The following is a 17,811-nucleotide window of genomic DNA, read 5'->3' as shown; positions in this document are numbered from 1 at the left end:
AAAGTGTGTGAGTGTGTGTGTGTGTGTGTGTGTGTGTGTGTGTGTGTGTGTGTGTTCGTTCATACATACCACACACACACACACACACACGCTTTATCAAATTGTATTCAACTGACTTGTTTTCAACTGTTGATGTTTTTCATCCATAAGCAGCTTAGAATGAACATTTCCCTTTAGCAGTTTATCAGTATGTTTCATTGACATTTAGATCGTATATTTTATACTATTATGTTTAAAACCAACCACACAAAGAAAATAAAACAAACCCATGACTTCTTTGCTCCATGACATAAACTTTGCAAGTCATATAAACACATGAATTTACTTATTAGACAGGAGAGATAATGTATGACTTGAAATCGGTCATGTTCCATATGATGTGCTTTTTAAGTGGCGGAGGGGTGTTTGGGATTAGTGTCGATTTTGTCTTTTGCACGGGGTCACACCAGCTGCTCTCTTCCCTAAAGGGAACAATGGGACAATGTGCTCCTCTAAAAGAGAGCCTGTGATTGGTCGAGCCTCAGTTGAGCCTCTCAGTGGAATGCACCGATTGGTTGGGTGGCGTGGGGAGAGCTGGGAAGGTCAAAGAGTTCGGAGCACGAGAGGGAGAGATTGTATGTGAGGTATCTCAAAGTACTCCTGAGTTTGGAGAGCATATTGGGGCGGTGGTAGTGTAGTGGTTAAGGAGCTGGGCTAGCGTGCAGTAGCCTGAAAGTTGTCGGTTCAATTTCCGGCTTTCACCGTTGTGCCCTTGAGCAAGGCACTTAACCCCAAGTTGCTCCAGGGACAATGTGATCCCTTTTAATATAGCTGACATATGTAAGTCACTTTGGTCAAGAAGTGTCTGCTAAATGTAATGTAATGTAATGTAATATTGGTGTTCATAACAGTGACATTGTGATTTCCCGTGAAGTCCAAGATCATGTTTCCTATTTAAAGGAATTGTCAGACAAAAGGAGTCAGACAAGACCACTGCAAATTGGGCAGACAGTAAATATTATACATTCCATTGATTCATAACATACCTCACATATCAGTATTGTTTTATTGACCGTTATCAACAACTCTGGTGTGATAATCAAGGCTGTTAGGTGGGATGATTGCCAGTTGATGGCCAAGTGCTACTCTACTGTAAAAAGGATTTGTGTCCTTGAGTCCTTTTAAGTCGAATGGTAAACTTGAGTAACTGTTGTGGGATAAATAGGCTGTGATCCCTGACGTGGCTTGTATGCCCTATGGGTTTATTTGATGTGGCTGAGAATTGAGGTGTGTATGTGGGAGAGAGAAAGACAGAAGTGTGTGTGTCTGAGTGTGTGTGTGTGTGTGTGTGTAAGAGAAGACGTTTGTGTGTGTAAAAGAGTAAGTCATGAGAGAGTAATGAAAGAATGAGAGTGAAAGTATGCTTGTATGTGTCTCATTAGTTGTGAGTGCCAGTGTGTAGTTCTGGAAAAGATATCTCACACAGCCCAAAAAAAACTCTTGGTAGTATTAGTGGCCGGCCTACCAATGTTATGAAAATGTAATCAGAGACCAATTGAGAGCTTTGTTCTTAATCTCTTAATCTGAGCACTCTCAGCAACTGGGATTACACCCTGACCGTTTGATAACGGTCGCTGTACAAAATAAACATAGGACAGATCTTTGTGGTATCACTTATTCTTTAGCATACCAAGCAATGTCAGAGAGGAATGGAGGTTCTTGGTGAGGGAGAATGTATGACTGGTCTGATATGTGCTACTTATAGTCAGTCATGTACAGTTGTCCTTGACACACACATCTGTGTGTATAAATATGTCAGCAGTTGTCATGGTGTGCACTGTAGGCTCCTCGTGAATGATCGTGAATGATCAAAGGACATGACAGGATTGGGGTGGTGGGGGAGCTGAATGCGACAAGCATGTTGCATGTGCAGAGGGCTGCATGCATGTTACGTAACAACCTCACCCCCTTACACAATCTGCTGCAGCCTCCTCTGCAGGCCTCCGCTTGGACACACACACACACACACAAAGGGGTAAGGGAGGGAGAGAAGGAGAGAGAAAGAGAGTGAGAAAGGGAGAGAGAGGAGAAGAGAGAGGGAAGAAGGCAGAAGGGGGTAGAAAGATAGAGGAGAGGTGAGGAGAGGAGAGGTCCCTTTGTCCCACACAATGCCCTTGCCGGCTACTGCATGACTCAGATCCACTGTCCAGCCTTCTGCGGTCTGATTGGATGAGCTGATAGGTGGGACTTGGCTGTCATTGGCTCGTGAGCCCATGTGTGAAATTCAGGGAGACATGGAGGCAGACTGTTCAAGTCTTTCACAGGAAGAAGATAGACAGGGGGAGGAGGAAGAGAGGCCTGAGGAGGAGGAGGGGCAGATGCTGTTCATGTAACATGCTGATTGGGTTACGCGGCACAAGGAGACTTGTTGCTATGGATACGTCAATTTCAAATCATAGTGTTACATTCAGAGGAGGAAACAGATGCTGCTTTCACACACAAATCACATTTATGTCCCAGTTTAAAAAGCAAAAAAAAAAATAATTTACACTAACACACTATTTCACATAATGTCCAAGTTGCAGGTGTTATTAATTCATACATAATTGTATTTGACATACTGACGTAAACAGTGCAAGGAGACTTGTTGCTGTATCTTGTTGCTTTATATGCAGTAATTTTCAAGTCATAGTATGAGGTTCAGAGGAGGAAACTTAGATGGCCTCTAGTTCCACAACAGAAACACACTGTTCCAAACAGCTTTGTTATTCCAACAATTCTATCCCACATTTGCTGCCTACGTGGGCCTGTAAATGGGGACCTTGAGGCAGCAATTTTCTCTGAAAATGACTGACATTGTAGGAAAACGGTGGATGGCTTCCAAAAATGTTGCAAAATAAATCCTTTGATCCAATAACAGGCAGTAGCTAAGCATGTCACGATACAGTAACAGAACGCAGATAGAGTCACAGTATGCAACGATACCTTCCAAACACCCGCTTCAACGTGAATCCTTAAACTGTAAACTGACCCACAACTACAAAACATTCATTGAATATGAACACCCACTAAAAAAAAAGAGTTGCCTTCATTTTCTTTGGTAACTCCTTTTGTGCAAATTGGCAAGATGGGCTTTTTGGTCCTTCTATTGAAATTACAATGTGGATGCAAATTGAGTTACAATGGCCGTCTGCCTGTGGTGATTCTGCCCAAACCTCCTCCTGTGGCCTATTCTCTAATTGATGGCCGCTGATTGGCTTTTCTGTCTCCAGGTGAGAGCCTGGCACCAGTAGAGGAACCTTATTTACCATCAGAACACCATTTTGCAGGTGAATACAATTTGTATCACTGTGGTCAATTTTGTAGGGCTGGATCAAAATCTTACATTAACATGGCTCCTGTTAAAAAGATACATGTAAGTGACAGATATGCAACCTATCTGACCCTGCATTTTGACTGTGTTTTGAACACACACACATGCACACACACACACACACACACAAACAAACACGACTGAGGGCAGAGTAGTGTTTGCACAGATAACTGAAACTACGGAGGGTTCATGCAGGTCTGTTTGCTAAGCACTTCTGCACGACCATCCCATAGGCCATTTACCTTCATTAAGTCTCTCTCTCTCCCTCTCTTCTGCATACACACATACAACACTTTTGCATTGACTCTTTACACTCATGAAAGATCTATTATAAGCTACTCTATCAGGTCATCATGCACGGAGTAGGACCCCTCATGTGGATCCATCATTACAGTCAGACCCAGTACACCACGATGACTTAGCAAAACCACTCAGATGGAGTCTGGAACAGAGATGCATCTGGGAGCCAGACATTCTCATAACATTCTCATAAGCCTATGTTTGCTTTACTACTCATGATAGGGTCAATGGAGGGGCAACACGCAACCTCTGTGGCTAAACGTGTATGCAGGCTGTGGTTGTGGTCTTGATCTAACTCACATGAAAGCTAGCCAGTGGCACCTGAAGGAGGCATGGCCATCTGAAGGGGTGTTGTATAACAGGGCAGCCAATGAAGTTGGAAGTCTAGGGGGAGGATTTGTAGTGCTGTTAAAGTTGGCTCATTGACAGTGAGACAAAAAATATGGAACAGGACAAATAATCTAAATGGAATGTCAACAAACTATACATTGGATAGCTCATGTGTGTCCACAAATAATGAATGATGAATAATGAATCCATCACATCACCTTAAACCTGGCCTGCTGCCATGGAAGTTGTGTCATGGTCCACTGCAGCCATAATAACTTACCTAACCTACTAACCATTCTCCTTCCAGATCTTTCATCATTCATGTTGTCTGCTTAACGGTCTGCTTGACCTCTGACATGGCAGAAGGTGTCCAGTTTTACTCACAAGCAAGTGGCAAATGGCCTACAAGCCTTTGAGAGAAGGGTCATGGTAATGCGTGTTTATGTCAAAGCAAGGTAGACTGGTGGTTAATAGCCAACCTAGCCAGCTGTAGTTATAATGTAAGATAAGATAATATCTTATCTTTGTGCCATACCTGATAAAACCTATGATTCCGATAACACCAGGTAATGTTTCATACAACTGTAAGTCATTATGTGTCATTATGTTGAATTTATTAAGCATCTCTTGGAATGTGATGTATGAATATCCATATAGTCAATTATCATCATGAATTGTTATTTATTAGGTCAGGTTGATTTGCTACACATAAAACAAAAGAAATATACAGGAATTAAATTACTTGAACGCACTCCAGAGACACTTTCTTACAGTAAAACTTCAGGTGCACACACACAGTGATAGTGATTAGCGCGTGCCACACTAGTGCCATTGCGTCATGGAGGGCATCAGTGATTACAATAATACCGGTCTTATAGAGGTAGGTGTCAGGTCGAATTGAGAGAGCCAGTACTTGGCCAACAGGCTTTCTCCTCTTCAGAAAGGTACACGTCCAAAACAAATGATCAAATAAGCTTGGCAGGCTATGCCTCGTCAAGCAGTAGGCAGCGACGAATACATTATTTACATGGTTTTGGCACACAACACAATGGGTCAGACGTCCTTTGCACCCTCTTCACAGTTAAGTTCTCTCTCTCTCTCCCTCCCTCTTTCTCTCTCCTCACACACACACATCCGCCCTATACACGGAAGCTCAATAACTCCATACTCCCGAAGTCATCACGCGCTCACTCACTGCCTTGCCTGGCCACGGTGTCTGCAGCGTGCTCTCCGTTTCATCCGCCTTGTTGGACCAAAGGACACAAGCGCGTTTAAACTCGCTTCAACAAATGTATGTACTTTGGCTCTTTTGCTTCGAGTCAATGGTGAATAAGGCTAATGTTTATAATTATGCTTGTAGTTGTAGGCTATTGTATCCCCTTTGAATCACACATTACCATTTCCTGTCATTTAGACGTTTTATAAAAGAAAGTGGGGCTATAGTAAATACTACATCCACGTAACGTGTTTTTGCATTCTACAAGACCAGCCATGGTCACGTACACCCGTATATTTTTCGGACAAAATGGAAACCTCAGATACTGGCTGTACATACCCTACAATGAAACAAGGTTACTTTGTGTCTCTGTCGGTGTCTGTTAACGGAAATTTACTGGCTATGGTCCTGCACTAATGAATGCGTTGCAAAGGAATGCTTAATTATACAGTTGAACTGAAAAGGACACATTTCTGTTTTATGATAACAACCTTAATCTTAACTGCGATGACACATCGCCTCCGTTTAGTGGCCTCACTTAGCATACTCCTGAATGAACGTAACATGGTGGAATCTGACACTTGGAGAGATCCATCTTACCGTCTCTATGTTAACCACGATTGGAAACAGGCCAAAATGCAACTCCGCGTTTAACCTGATAGAAAACAAAAGACAAAAACAATTGGATTGACCGTTATAAAGCTTCGCACGCGTGTAATCTTCTAGGAGACCGAGAAACATCCAAATCGTCAAGGACATTACGGTCACTTGCGTCATTGTATAGATAACCGCTTTATTCTACAGTACTAATCAAATTGCTGGTGGTGAAAGCGGATTCGTTGAATGTGCAGAACAATTTGCCTATATGATAGATAGAGTTCGCACATTTTGTTTGAATAAGGACAAGACCTTGCTTACGTAACGCATAACCCTAGTTCGACATCTGTGAAACAGAACGTAACATAATGATCATTTATTAAAAAGGGGCAACGAGATACCGTCTACATCACGATACTGTTTGTGTTTCCATTTTATGCATCTTATGAAGCGTAATAGTTGTAATTGGGCCTAGCACAGGCCTGTCAGATGCAGTTTGGAACTGGCCCTCATTTTCCGAAACGGATACGTGCGTTCTCAGTGTCCTAGGGGTAGCTTACACTTTCATTATGAGTACATCACAAGCTGTAGGCCTAATTATATCGACAAGACAGTCTCTTTTGCTAGGCAACGAGGTACTGGTGGCATGATGCAAACTGTGTTTTACGCACAGCTTTATCAGACAACTGTGCTGCGCGGTGCGCCCTGAGAGAGTTTTGCACATTTTGTTCTTTACTACCTGTTTTACATTGACTCTGCTGGAAGTGATGGATCCGATAACTAGACCAGTAAAATGGTAGTCAGTATCTGCAGCTTCTGTAGATTATCATATATAGTTGTAATCTTTGCCATGTTTATTAGGGTGTATCTCTGTTCCTGTTATAATGCAAGTCCAAGAAGAGACTTGGTTGATTATATGACCTTCTGGAATTTTGACAGCACTGGTTTAAGTACAAGGTGAATGCCTAAAACCACTCAAAATGGTTCCAACATTTCAGTATTAGCAACAGTGTGGACACACTGGAACTGCCCTTATCAACGGATGTAAAAATATTCTGTTCCTGTCCTCTTTTTGAAGAATCAGTGAGTTGGTCCTATATTGTTAGTAGATGGGAACCAAGTGCTGTAACCAGTGCATTTGTTTAGGGATTTTAGAAGCCTCTCCATCATGCCCTACATTTAGTCCCATAGAGTCTCGAGCAACGTGATATGTTGGGGGTTGGTATTAACACTGGCAGAGAGCTCACAGCTCAGCCAAAAGCCAGTTTCACAGTTTTGGCAACAGTTCTTTGTGTACGACCATATGGTTTGATGAGTGTATGTGGTGCGTGTGGGGCCTGTGTTGCCCCTGTGTGTGCATGTGTGAGAGAGGCATGTCAGTGTCCACGCAAGCTCTATCAGGCGTTTAATCTCTAAACTGCCAACTACTCACATGAACACGCCCTAGTAGGGCCTGGTGGGTCATGAACAGGGATGGGCAAAAATACACCAAAATGTTATTTTAAAATAAAATATCAAAAACCCTAATTTTAAGTGTATCAAAACATACAGTAGCCACATCATGTATAAAAATAAAATCAAAATAAAATATGGTATTTTTGTATTTTCAAAATAATAATAATCTTTAAAGTCAGTAAATCACTTTGCAAGCCTTCCATATCTGTGTGTTTAGTGTATTCCTTTATCAGTACACTGACTCTGTTGATTTAAGTGGGCATTGTTTGAGAGCAACAGCTTTTCTCTGCCTATGACACATGCTGACCTGCCTGTTACATCTCATAGCCTAAACACTGTATAAGAGATGTAGTCAAAAAGTCACAACTGAACTTGACAAGTGGTACAAACTAATCACCGAACCTACTGATAGCCACTGAGTGTGGGCCTAAAGCAACCCAATACTATTACCTTTAAAGGTGCCATGTGTAATGTCTGCCAAAAAATCAATTCATACTCCATATTCCATAAAAGATGGGGGCAGTATACCTCCAGAAAGTGAGTTGGTCTACCCTAGATTAACAACCAAGAAACGTGTATTGCAGTTTGGCTGGCGGTTATGTTGCCCGCATACCGCCTTCCATGGCCGAAACTGGTATTAAGACACCTGTCGGGCTGTGGCTAGTAATTTAGCATGCTAATTCAGGTTGATATCTCTGCAGCACTATACCTTGTCATTTTTTTAATGACATCATCACCCTTATTTCTTCTCATTCTTTTGATGCGGGTAGCTCATTTTTTGGATATTTTTACCTCAATTCTTACACATGGCACCTTTACTGACATACACTGACATCCAAAGAAGTCTCTGACATTGTCTGTGCATGACCAGAATACTTGATATTGCTTTAGGTGATGCATGTGGCAACTCTTTGAGCAGGGCAACCACATAATCAGTGGAATGTGTTCCGATTGGATTATCATATTTATTTGCCTACTGATGATTGAAGTTCCCAAGAAAAAGAGTTTTCCTAACGTGCCAGAACCTACTCAGGAACATTGCCCAATGACATTGCTCAGAAACATGCCATTTGTATTATCAGCTTTGGAGGACACAGGCACATCACAGCCAAGTGTGTGTGTGTGTGTGTGTGTGTGTGTGTGTGCGCGAAGGCAACCTACATGTTACCAGGGCCGTGGGAAGTGAGTTTTGGTTGGGGGTGCTGTATTGGTTGGGGGTGCTGTAGTGGGGGGGCATTGCATGACACACAGCACAGGCATACATCACTGTCAAGAACATTATGGCTACACTACAGAAAAAATGCAAACCACAGATTGATACTAACGCAAACAAAGTAACCGTCTGCTATCTGACGCTACACTAGTAAGGTAACAGTTGCTGTAGCCTTGCACCGAAATCGACGGTGAACACGAGAAATATAAAACTGTTGAACACCAACATTAATAAAACGTAATAATTATTGACGCTTCTGACATGGGTGTCAAAACAGGCTAAAGACCCTATCGCACAGCATATTAGACAGAACACATTGACTCAAAACATATGCATAACATAGGCCTACACAACACAATATTCATAGGCTAGCCTACATTAAATTGATCCACATATCACAAATATAGCCTACAACAAATGCTGACATCATAAACGCACAGTGTAGCCTTTAACCTACACTTTCAAAAAGAAGAGAACGAACGCTCTGAGGCCACTGAAACAGGCATGCAAAGACACAGATGAATAAGTTCATCTACCTTGCTGAAGAGAGCTCTTGTTTGTGGATGGAGCTTACTTAATATCCATGCCACCTTTCACCGTGGTGCACCGAGACTCCCCGATAACACTATGCATCATTTTAAGCTGAAGATTGAGGCGGCCCGTGTTTAGCTCCTTGGGAAACTCACGGTAATATTCAGCTAGCCTACTTAATATGGCATATTGTCGTACCATAAAGCTAGCGTCATAGGATATCTCCCTCAGGTTTGTTTTGTTAATTTGTTTAGTTTTTGTTTAGATCTCCCAGGTCTAATGTAGGCCTAACATTTTTTAGTGCATGATGGAATAATAGGCAGGGGGACGGAGAGCTTCTTTTTTTTCTGATCGTGAGTGGTATGACATATAAATACGCGTGCTTTCCAGCACCCCCACTTCCCACGGCTATGCATGTTACTCATCTTGCACTGGATCATCATCCTGAATATCAGTATTCTGATCACAATAAATCTGGGCAAATATCTAACATAACCCATTATTTTAACTACAAAATACACAGCCATTTTTTTCAACCCAATAAAATACAAATAACAAAATGCTATTTTGTATTTTAAATACATAGTTTAAATAGATTTATCATAAATACTGCCCATCCTTGGTCATGAAGCCTGGGCAGGCACAAGTCAGCATCTCTAGCTTGGCACCAAGATGACACAGTGGGGCCAAAGTACATCTGTTTGTCATACAAGCACACGCATCCACCCTGATAAACCTGCCTTTGGCTGTAATCAGGGTTGTTTGGGCTCGTCCACAGGCCTTGTCGCCATCCATAGACTCCAGCAAGGCTTGTTTGTGTTTTCAGATTTGATGTGTGTGTGTGTGTGTGTGTGTGTGTGTGTGTGTGTGTGTGTGTGTGTGTGTGTGTGTGTGTGTGTGTGTGTGTCAGTATCAGGCAGAGTGATATGATAGCTGGTCGAAGGTTAGCCTTAGGGATGTATTTAACGTGGAGGAGAAGGGACGGGAGAGTTCTCCTGTGTGCGCTTGAAGTTGGATGACAAGTGAGGCAAGATGATGCTGAGGCTGCTGAGACCTGTTGCACAGTCCAGTTAGTGCCTGTTCTCCTCCCTTCTCTTCTCTTCTCTTCTCTCTCGCTCTGTGAGATATTGAGTTCACCTTCAGCATCTGTAACATTTTGAGCCTCTGAGGATCCATATGCTAATGTTCAGCACTGGGTTAAGGTGTCTCTCGGTGGTGGAAGGTATTCATGGTATCCTTAAAATGTGCTATTTTAAGACGCTAATCTTCTGTGTGTAGGAAGGCATGTGGTTGTATAGCCCATGCGCTGATCCTTTGCCTCCTCTCTACTGGATTATCCTCTGTCACTCTGTTTTGCCTGTCTGGGTTGGATTTGTTGCTAAGTGTGAAGTTTAGGTAAATATTAGTATGGTGATTGAATTGCACCCTGATGTGTCATAATGCATAGTCTAGGTTAGCTGGGCATGTGCCTTTGAGAGGTTTGGTTGCTGTAAGAAGTCCCTAACCCTAGAATTGAACATCTAGTCCTGTAGCTCAAATCACTGTCTTGAAATGTTATTGTCTGGTGTGTGAGCCACCTGTGCGGACCAGACTTAAGAGGTGTGTCAGGATTAGACATGAATGCCTGCAGACAGTGTTAGCCTCTGGCTAATGAGTTTAGCAGGGTCTTCTTTAATGAGGGACCTCTGACCCACGGTCTGGGTTTAAAATTGCCAGGTTTGCACTAATACCCTGAGGAAAGTGTTAGTAAACACATTTTTCACAACAATAGTCTAGTTGATATAATGGACATGTAACAGGTGACGTTGAGCCATAGATTTGATTTGATTGATTTGTTTCTTATTAATTTGTAAATTTAGATACAGCTCCTTTCACAACAACAGCCTAGCCTCTTATGCAACATATAAATATGAGCCATGATTAGTCAATGGTGGTTAGTCTATTTCCCTTATCTTTCATTTGTCTCTTATTGATGTGAAATGCTTGTGTAATCTGTTGCTATACCCACATGGGCACACATTACATTTAAGAAAAAAGGAAAAACATTTGAGTGTTGTAGAGTATATACTCAGTTTAAATATATATGTGTATACAAAGTAAACATGTTAAACATTTGAATATATATTGCCTCATTCATTCAGATAGCACCTGACTTGGGACCTGAGTTGGTCCAGATCGATGTCATATCAGTCCTAGAGCCAGATCCTCTTGGGGATTTTTGAATGTCCCCAGCCAGATATGTTTTAATTTCATATATTTACAGTGTACTTTTATCTCCCTGTTTAAATCTCTTCAAACATCTGTTTAAATTGATGCTTGTCTTTATGTTCACCTGAGTGTGTGTGAAGTGTGAACATATGTCTGACCTGCCTTGTTCTGCTTTCCCCCCCCCCCCGCCAGCGTGGAAAATGTCTTCTACCCTCCAGAAACTCATCACCCCCCTGGCCGAGGGCCCCGCTGAGCCCCCCAGGAACAAAGTGACCGTTGTGGGCGTCGGCATGGTGGGGATGGCCTGCGCCGTCAGCGTCCTGCTCAGGGTAGGTCTCCTCATAAGCAGCAAGTCCTTCAGTGTTAAAGCATACAAACATGTAAACAAAGACAAACAAACAAAAAAAAGCAGAGTAAGAACGTCATGATTTGCATTGTTATAAACGTTCACTCATAACCTTTGCGCTTATTTAAAAATAGGGTCTTTTAGTTTGATAAGTGCAAAGTGCTAACAAAAACAAGGTCTTTGATTTGATTACAAAAAGAAACACAAATGAGTAAAGTCATGAGTATTTTTACTCTGAACTGTCCTGTTTAGTCTGAAAATGTAACTTTTCATTTGTTGTTCAAGTGGCGTAAAAATGTCAGCACTATCAGGGTCAGTGCTAGCAAGTACAAGGTCATATTTTTTTATTCTTTGACCCCCCCCCTCTCTCTCTTCCTCCCTTCTGTAGGATCTGGCTGATGAGCTGGCCCTGGTCGATGTGATGGAGGATAAGTTGAAGGGAGAGATGATGGACCTGCAGCACGGCAGTCTGTTCCTTAAGACGCCAGTCATCGTGGCCGACAAGGGTGAGCGAGGCCACAGCTCACAACCTTTCACCTCTCTGCAGGGACCTTGAAACTCCCCAGATGGAGTTGTTGAAGACAATGTTAAGCGTTAGTTGATGTTAGAACATGCCTGGATGTGTAACGTGTGCTGCAGCATTGCTGCGGCTCAACTTGTGTGTGCTTGTTCACACTGGCAGCAGTTCTGCTACTGCCAACCTTATCATTTCATATTCGATAATGGCACAATACACATACTGTAAATATGCTTATAGTACAATAAGCCCCGAGAGGCCATAGGTTACACTGATTTTAAAATGGCTAAGGGGCGTCATTAGGCATGATGCGTGAGCGGAGTGCTTAAAACAGCTCTTAGCTGTTCTAAAATCAGTGTAACCTACGAAGTCGAGTGACTTATTGCTTTTCTAAAACGGTTACTGCGTATATCTGGCCAGATTTCATTAAATAAAGGCCCAGCAACGAGGAATGTAACAATTTATTCATAGATGATAATTTTGTCCGCCAAGATATATATTTCCTCTTTCAGAATGGTGGCGCAGTGACATAGAACGTAGTGTAGTCAACGTGTAGGGTTATGCTGGGTTTTACAACGGCACTGAACGCAATTCAGCCAGTCATAATCAAGGACCGGAACTATCCGTTTTAGAAAATGACTTTTCCATCGTTGATGAGCAGTCTGAACAGTTAAGACAGAAAGTTGACCAGTTGTGGCCAGAAAGCAGTCTCATCACTTTTTGTACCCTCATTCAGAGTGAGAGAGACAGCACTGGATAACCACTGCCCCATCGCCTACTCTTCTGTTAACATTTGGGTTTCTGATATTACATAGTACACGTTGTAGCTTTTTTGATAGTTAGTGACTGTCTCTCACTGGCTGGGTGACTTGAGTCACTAAGGCAGTACGCAACATGCAAGTAACAAACATGCAAATCAACTGGCACTGTAGACATATTTCACCCCAGGGTGTCCTGCCCGTGAACAGGGGAGTTCAAATTTGCAGTTTCATCCAGAATGTTTTTGTAAGATCTGATCAGTCATGTATGACTGAACATACAGAACATGATGTCCTCTTCCCTTGAACATGGACATCAAATACTTCTACTAATGGTTTTGCTTTACAGTATTCTCCATATATCTCCTATTTTTTGTCATATTTGCACCATACTTTCACTCAGATTTCTTATTTGGAAACACAGTTTTCGGTCTACGGTTTGTTTATCTTAAAGACACATAGCGCTGGTTTAGACTCTGATGAGGTGAGTCTGACATCTCCTCCCGTGCCCCCTGTTTCATCAGACTACGCAGTGACGGCCAACTCCCGCGTGGTGGTGGTGACCGCTGGCGTGCGCCAGCAGGAGGGCGAGAGCCGCCTGAACCTGGTGCAGAGGAACGTCAACATCTTCAAGCACATCATTCCCCAGATCGTCAAGTACAGCCCCAACTGCATCATCATTGTGGTTTCCAACCCAGGTACACACACACACACACAAACACACACACACTCAGGCACTATCTCCTGCCTCTCTCTTGTTATTACCCCCCCCCCCCCCCCCCCATGTCTTTTTGTACTCTCTTTTCTGGTCCTTTCATTGTTTCTTTCATTTATTTCTCTCTGTTCACATTCTTTCTTTCTCTATTTCTTTTTTTTCCCTTGTTTTTTCATCAATCTCACCCTGTCTCTGAGTCTCAAAAACATAACACACTAAATTGCCCTTACCATATTAAGAGACCCAGCCTGGAGGTCAACCCTGTGTCTCTTGTCTGCCCTCTAGTGGACGTGCTGACCTATGTCACCTGGAAGCTGAGCGGGCTGCCCAAGCACCGCGTGATTGGCAGCGGCACCAACCTGGACTCTGCCCGCTTCCGCTACCTGATGGCCGAGAGGCTGGGCATCCACTCCAGCAGCTTCAACGGCTGGATCCTGGGAGAGCATGGAGATACCAGCGGTGAGTGTGTGTGTGTGTGTGTGTGTGTGTGTGTGTGTGCGTATTTTACATGATTTGAGCTATAACTTAGCACATAACCTGCTCTCGACCAGGTTTGACCGCATAAGAAACCATGGTGATACAGTGATGCTAAAACAGAGCCACTTTCGTGTCAGCATACTCTGGCTTTGAGCGCAACATACCTCGCTAACCCACTAATCGAGCTTCGTAGTATACCCTACAGGTAGCCTGGGTGTTCCCATGCTGCCTTGCGCGCGATTTGATTCACGCTGCTAAGGCAGCCTGGAGACCATGGAGCAAATTTTCGCCTGAGATAGGGAACCAATCACAGAACAGGTGGGAAAGCAAGACGATGATGAGCTATGCACAGACGCATTTGATAGACATCCGTGGCACCCAATAAACGGATCTGGGCATTTTTTTCAAATACGAGAAAATGAACGTTTGGTTCCCAGACCACGTCTCATTGAGAAGTGGTGGCGCTAGCCAGGCTACCCTACAGGTAACAGGTTCACTTCATTTAGTGACCTTAACAATACCACTGAGCAAAGGAGACTAATTGCTGGTCCAATGGAAAGGCAATTAATGGCATTGGAAGTATGGCATTAGACTTGCAGGACAATCTGTTGTGTAATTAATTAATTAATTATACAATTAAATAATACAATAATAAACAAACAGACAAACAACATCACTTTTTGTAACATTTGTGGTTGTTGTTGTATTGTAGGGTGTTGTATTGTGGTGTTGTTTACACTATAGTCATAACAGTGTGATATAATGCCTTTTCTATGTAAAAATGGGCACACTTAGAATATAATAGAGAATTGCTGAGGCAATGTTGAGTATTGTATTGTGATAAAAAAAATTAAATGTGAAGAACAGACCTGGGACAATGTCCCCATATCATCTCTGCCCGGAATTTATTGGAAATTAGATGATTGCACAATGAAATGTGTGAAAATCCCTAAAATCGGACTATGTTGTTTCCTACCGGTCACAATTGTGACCAAGTATAAAACACTCCTTTTCACCCACTTTTTCAGGAAAATTTGAAAAAATAGTAATTGATTACTTCAAAGTGTTACACAAGACACATGATTTTGATATTTGTCTGATATTAGTCTGGGAAAAATTTGGGATTAAACGGGTTAAAACATATTTTAGGTTTTTTCATGTTATGCCTTTATTTGTGTGAATGAAAACATGAGAAGCACTCTGAGTGTAAAGAGTCTGTGCCCGTGTGATCCCCAGTGCCCGTGTGGAGCGGCACCAATGTGGCCGGCGTGAACCTGCAGAAGCTCAACCCCGAGATGGGCACCGACGGAGACAAGGAGAACTGGAAGGAGGCCCACAAGATGGTGGTCGACAGGTGCGCTCCCTAACTGTACTTTACCTACGCATAACAAGATGGAAACCCCTTTGGCTCACTGTAGCCCTTTTGACTTACAGTACAGTATTCTATAAAATATAGAATTCTATATAATTCTACTTAATTCTTCTATATAATATTTCTGAGAATAGTTAGACCTGCAAATGTCAGATATTTACTAGCTACTTTGATGGGCTTGCATGTAAAAATATGTTTGTTACGTATGAGTATGGTTCAAAGCCATATGAGATCAACATCATGCAATAGATTCCGGCTGTAAACTCCATACTACAAAAACAGATTGTGTTTTTGCAAGACTTCTCTGCAAATGTGCACATAGGTGCATTTCCCTGAAGTATTGAATGACTCCTGGCAGTCTGTTGGACTAGAACACATATAAATTAGAGAGGTGCTAAGTGGTGCTAATTTGTTGACCGCTAGCTGGACATGTTATTTTTTCACTATAATCAGCACATGCTGACTTTTTTTGCCTTCCTGTTTCCTGTTTTCTCTGTGGGCCATTGATTGACCTCTTTTGTGTGTGTATGTGTGTGTGTCTGTGTCTGTCTGCGTGTTTGTGTGCGTGTGTCTGTGTGTGCGTGTGTGTGTGTGCGCGTCTGTGTCTGTGTGTTTGTGTGTGTGCGTGGGTGTGTGTGTGTCTGTGTGTTTGTGTGTGTGTGTGTCTGTGTCTGTGTAGTGCTTACGAGGTGATCAAGCTGAAGGGCTACACCAACTGGGCCATTGGCCTGAGCGTGGCTGACCTGACAGAGAGCCTGGTGAAGAACATGAATAGGGTCCACCCCGTCTCCACCATGGTCAAGGTGAGGGGACAGGAGGATTTGTTCCCCCTTTCAATTTGCACATACACTACACACATGCAGGCATACATACACACACACACGCACGCACGCACGCACGCACGCACACACACCTTATGCAGTTTCCCCTTCTCCTTTTCCTGGTCTGGATCTTCCATATGTATTAGTACCCCCTTATTGTGCCATTTAATAGACATTAAACACATTAGACATTATTCTGCACATTTATTCTGTTTTTAGCTCAGACCAGAATGCCTTTCTTTTCTCTTCCTCTCTTTTTATTTCACTCACACAATTTAGTTTCAGATGTATATAATGATCAAATGTGATCATTTCTCATGGGAGGAGATATCTTTGAGTGCTTGTCACTGATTGGCTGTTGTGTTTGATTGACAGGGCATGTATGGCATCAATGATGAGGTGTACCTGAGCCTGCCCTGTGTGCTGAACAGCACCGGCGTGTGCAGCGTGGTCAACATGACGCTGACCGACGACGAGATTGGCCAGCTCAAGAAGAGTGCCGACACACTCTGGGGCATCCAGAAGGACCTGAAGGACATTTAGAGTCATGCTCTTGTACATGCCATACATATACCCAGAGAATCACACACACACTCTCACACACACACATACAGTATCTCAGTCTGATTTAAAAATTTAAATCGCTCACACTCTGAGCTACACTCCTGCCCTGACTGAGTGGTCACACTCTACACCCAATAACACACACACACGCTTGTTCCAAGTAGCACTCCCGATCTCACACACTCCAAGGACATGACACATGCACACACTCCTAGCTGTTCTCTGTGACGGATGTTCACCCTTACATCTCCGTCCAACCCTCCTTTGCCCGTAGACTTCCATTTTGGACGTGATTGCATTGGTCATTGTGTTGTTTTGCTTAGTGGTTTCTCAATTGCACCCCCCCCCCCCCACCACCACCACCATGAAGGAAACATCGTTGGATGTCTCATTAAGCTGGTGTAAGAAACCAAGAATGTGAGCTTTGCCACCCAACGTCCTCCCTATGAGCGTTGCAGTGTAGGGGCCAGAACCTCAGTCTATCTCCCTTCCAGCCTCTTGTATTCTACTCCAGCAGTGTACTTGTAGACACACACACAGCAGCAGTAGCGCTTTGTTGATCCCAGGTATGAGGAAGAGGATGATTTTTTTTTTTTCGGGCACTCCACTGTATCCTATATGTTGGGTCAATAAGGAGGTCTGCCAAGGTGGAGGTGAACAAACATGGTCCTTTTTTAAAAAATCAAAATGTAGATGCCATTCACGCTGTTGAATGTGTTTAAAGCTGACAACACTGATGTTTAAGTTAATAAAGATGTAAGCGGAATTAATTTGTCTCAGTTTGGTTCATGTTTGTTTTTGTGAAATAGTTGCTATGGTGGGTATTAAATTCAGTGCACTGGCCCCCTCTAGTGACAAAGAGGGAATGTACCTCAACTACAGAGTTTTAAGTGATCCATTCTAGTCAAAACAGCACTCTGACTGGAAGATTTAGGCTACGCCAAAAGCCAGAAATACAGGAGTGACTATATTTGGAGTTTACGAACCCCAGAGGTGTCATTCCAAGATATGTTCTGGTGTGTATCTCGTTTTACTAAAT

At 42.8% G+C, this 17,811-nt stretch overlaps 1 protein-coding gene across 1 annotated transcript; it reads left to right on the top strand.

Annotated features, from left to right (window-relative positions):
• Positions 1–5,116: 5,116 nt before the first annotated feature.
• ldhba (lactate dehydrogenase Ba) lies at positions 5,117–17,542 on the top strand. The gene is made up of 8 exons (XM_042077903.1): positions 5,117–5,273; positions 11,395–11,531; positions 11,937–12,054; positions 13,348–13,521; positions 13,824–13,997; positions 15,252–15,369; positions 16,067–16,190; positions 16,584–17,542. The coding sequence occupies exons 2-8, from the start codon at positions 11,403–11,405 to the stop codon at positions 16,749–16,751; spliced, it is 1,005 nt and encodes a 334-aa protein (XP_041933837.1). The 5' UTR covers positions 5,117–5,273; positions 11,395–11,402; the 3' UTR covers positions 16,752–17,542.
• The last annotated feature ends 269 nt before the right edge of the window (positions 17,543–17,811 follow it).

Source organism: Alosa sapidissima, chromosome 22 (genome assembly GCF_018492685.1).
Source record: "Alosa sapidissima isolate fAloSap1 chromosome 22, fAloSap1.pri, whole genome shotgun sequence".
In the NCBI taxonomy this organism is placed as follows: Eukaryota; Metazoa; Chordata; class Actinopteri; order Clupeiformes; family Clupeidae; genus Alosa; species Alosa sapidissima.
This window is presented reverse-complemented; position numbering and strand designations above follow the sequence as displayed.

What these genes read in the sequence shown, in the direction of transcription:
- ldhba (XM_042077903.1), top strand. Translation starts at nt 11,403, where the DNA reads ATGTCTTCTACCCTCCAGAAACTCATCACCCCCCTGGCCGAGGGCCCC. An exon ending in CATTGTGGTTTCCAACCCAG is followed by an intron (nt 13,522 to 13,823) that starts GTACACACACAC and finishes TCTGCCCTCTAG; the next exon opens with TGGACGTGCTGACCTATGTC. An exon ending in CCGTCTCCACCATGGTCAAG is followed by an intron (nt 16,191 to 16,583) that starts GTGAGGGGACAG and finishes TTTGATTGACAG; the next exon opens with GGCATGTATGGCATCAATGA.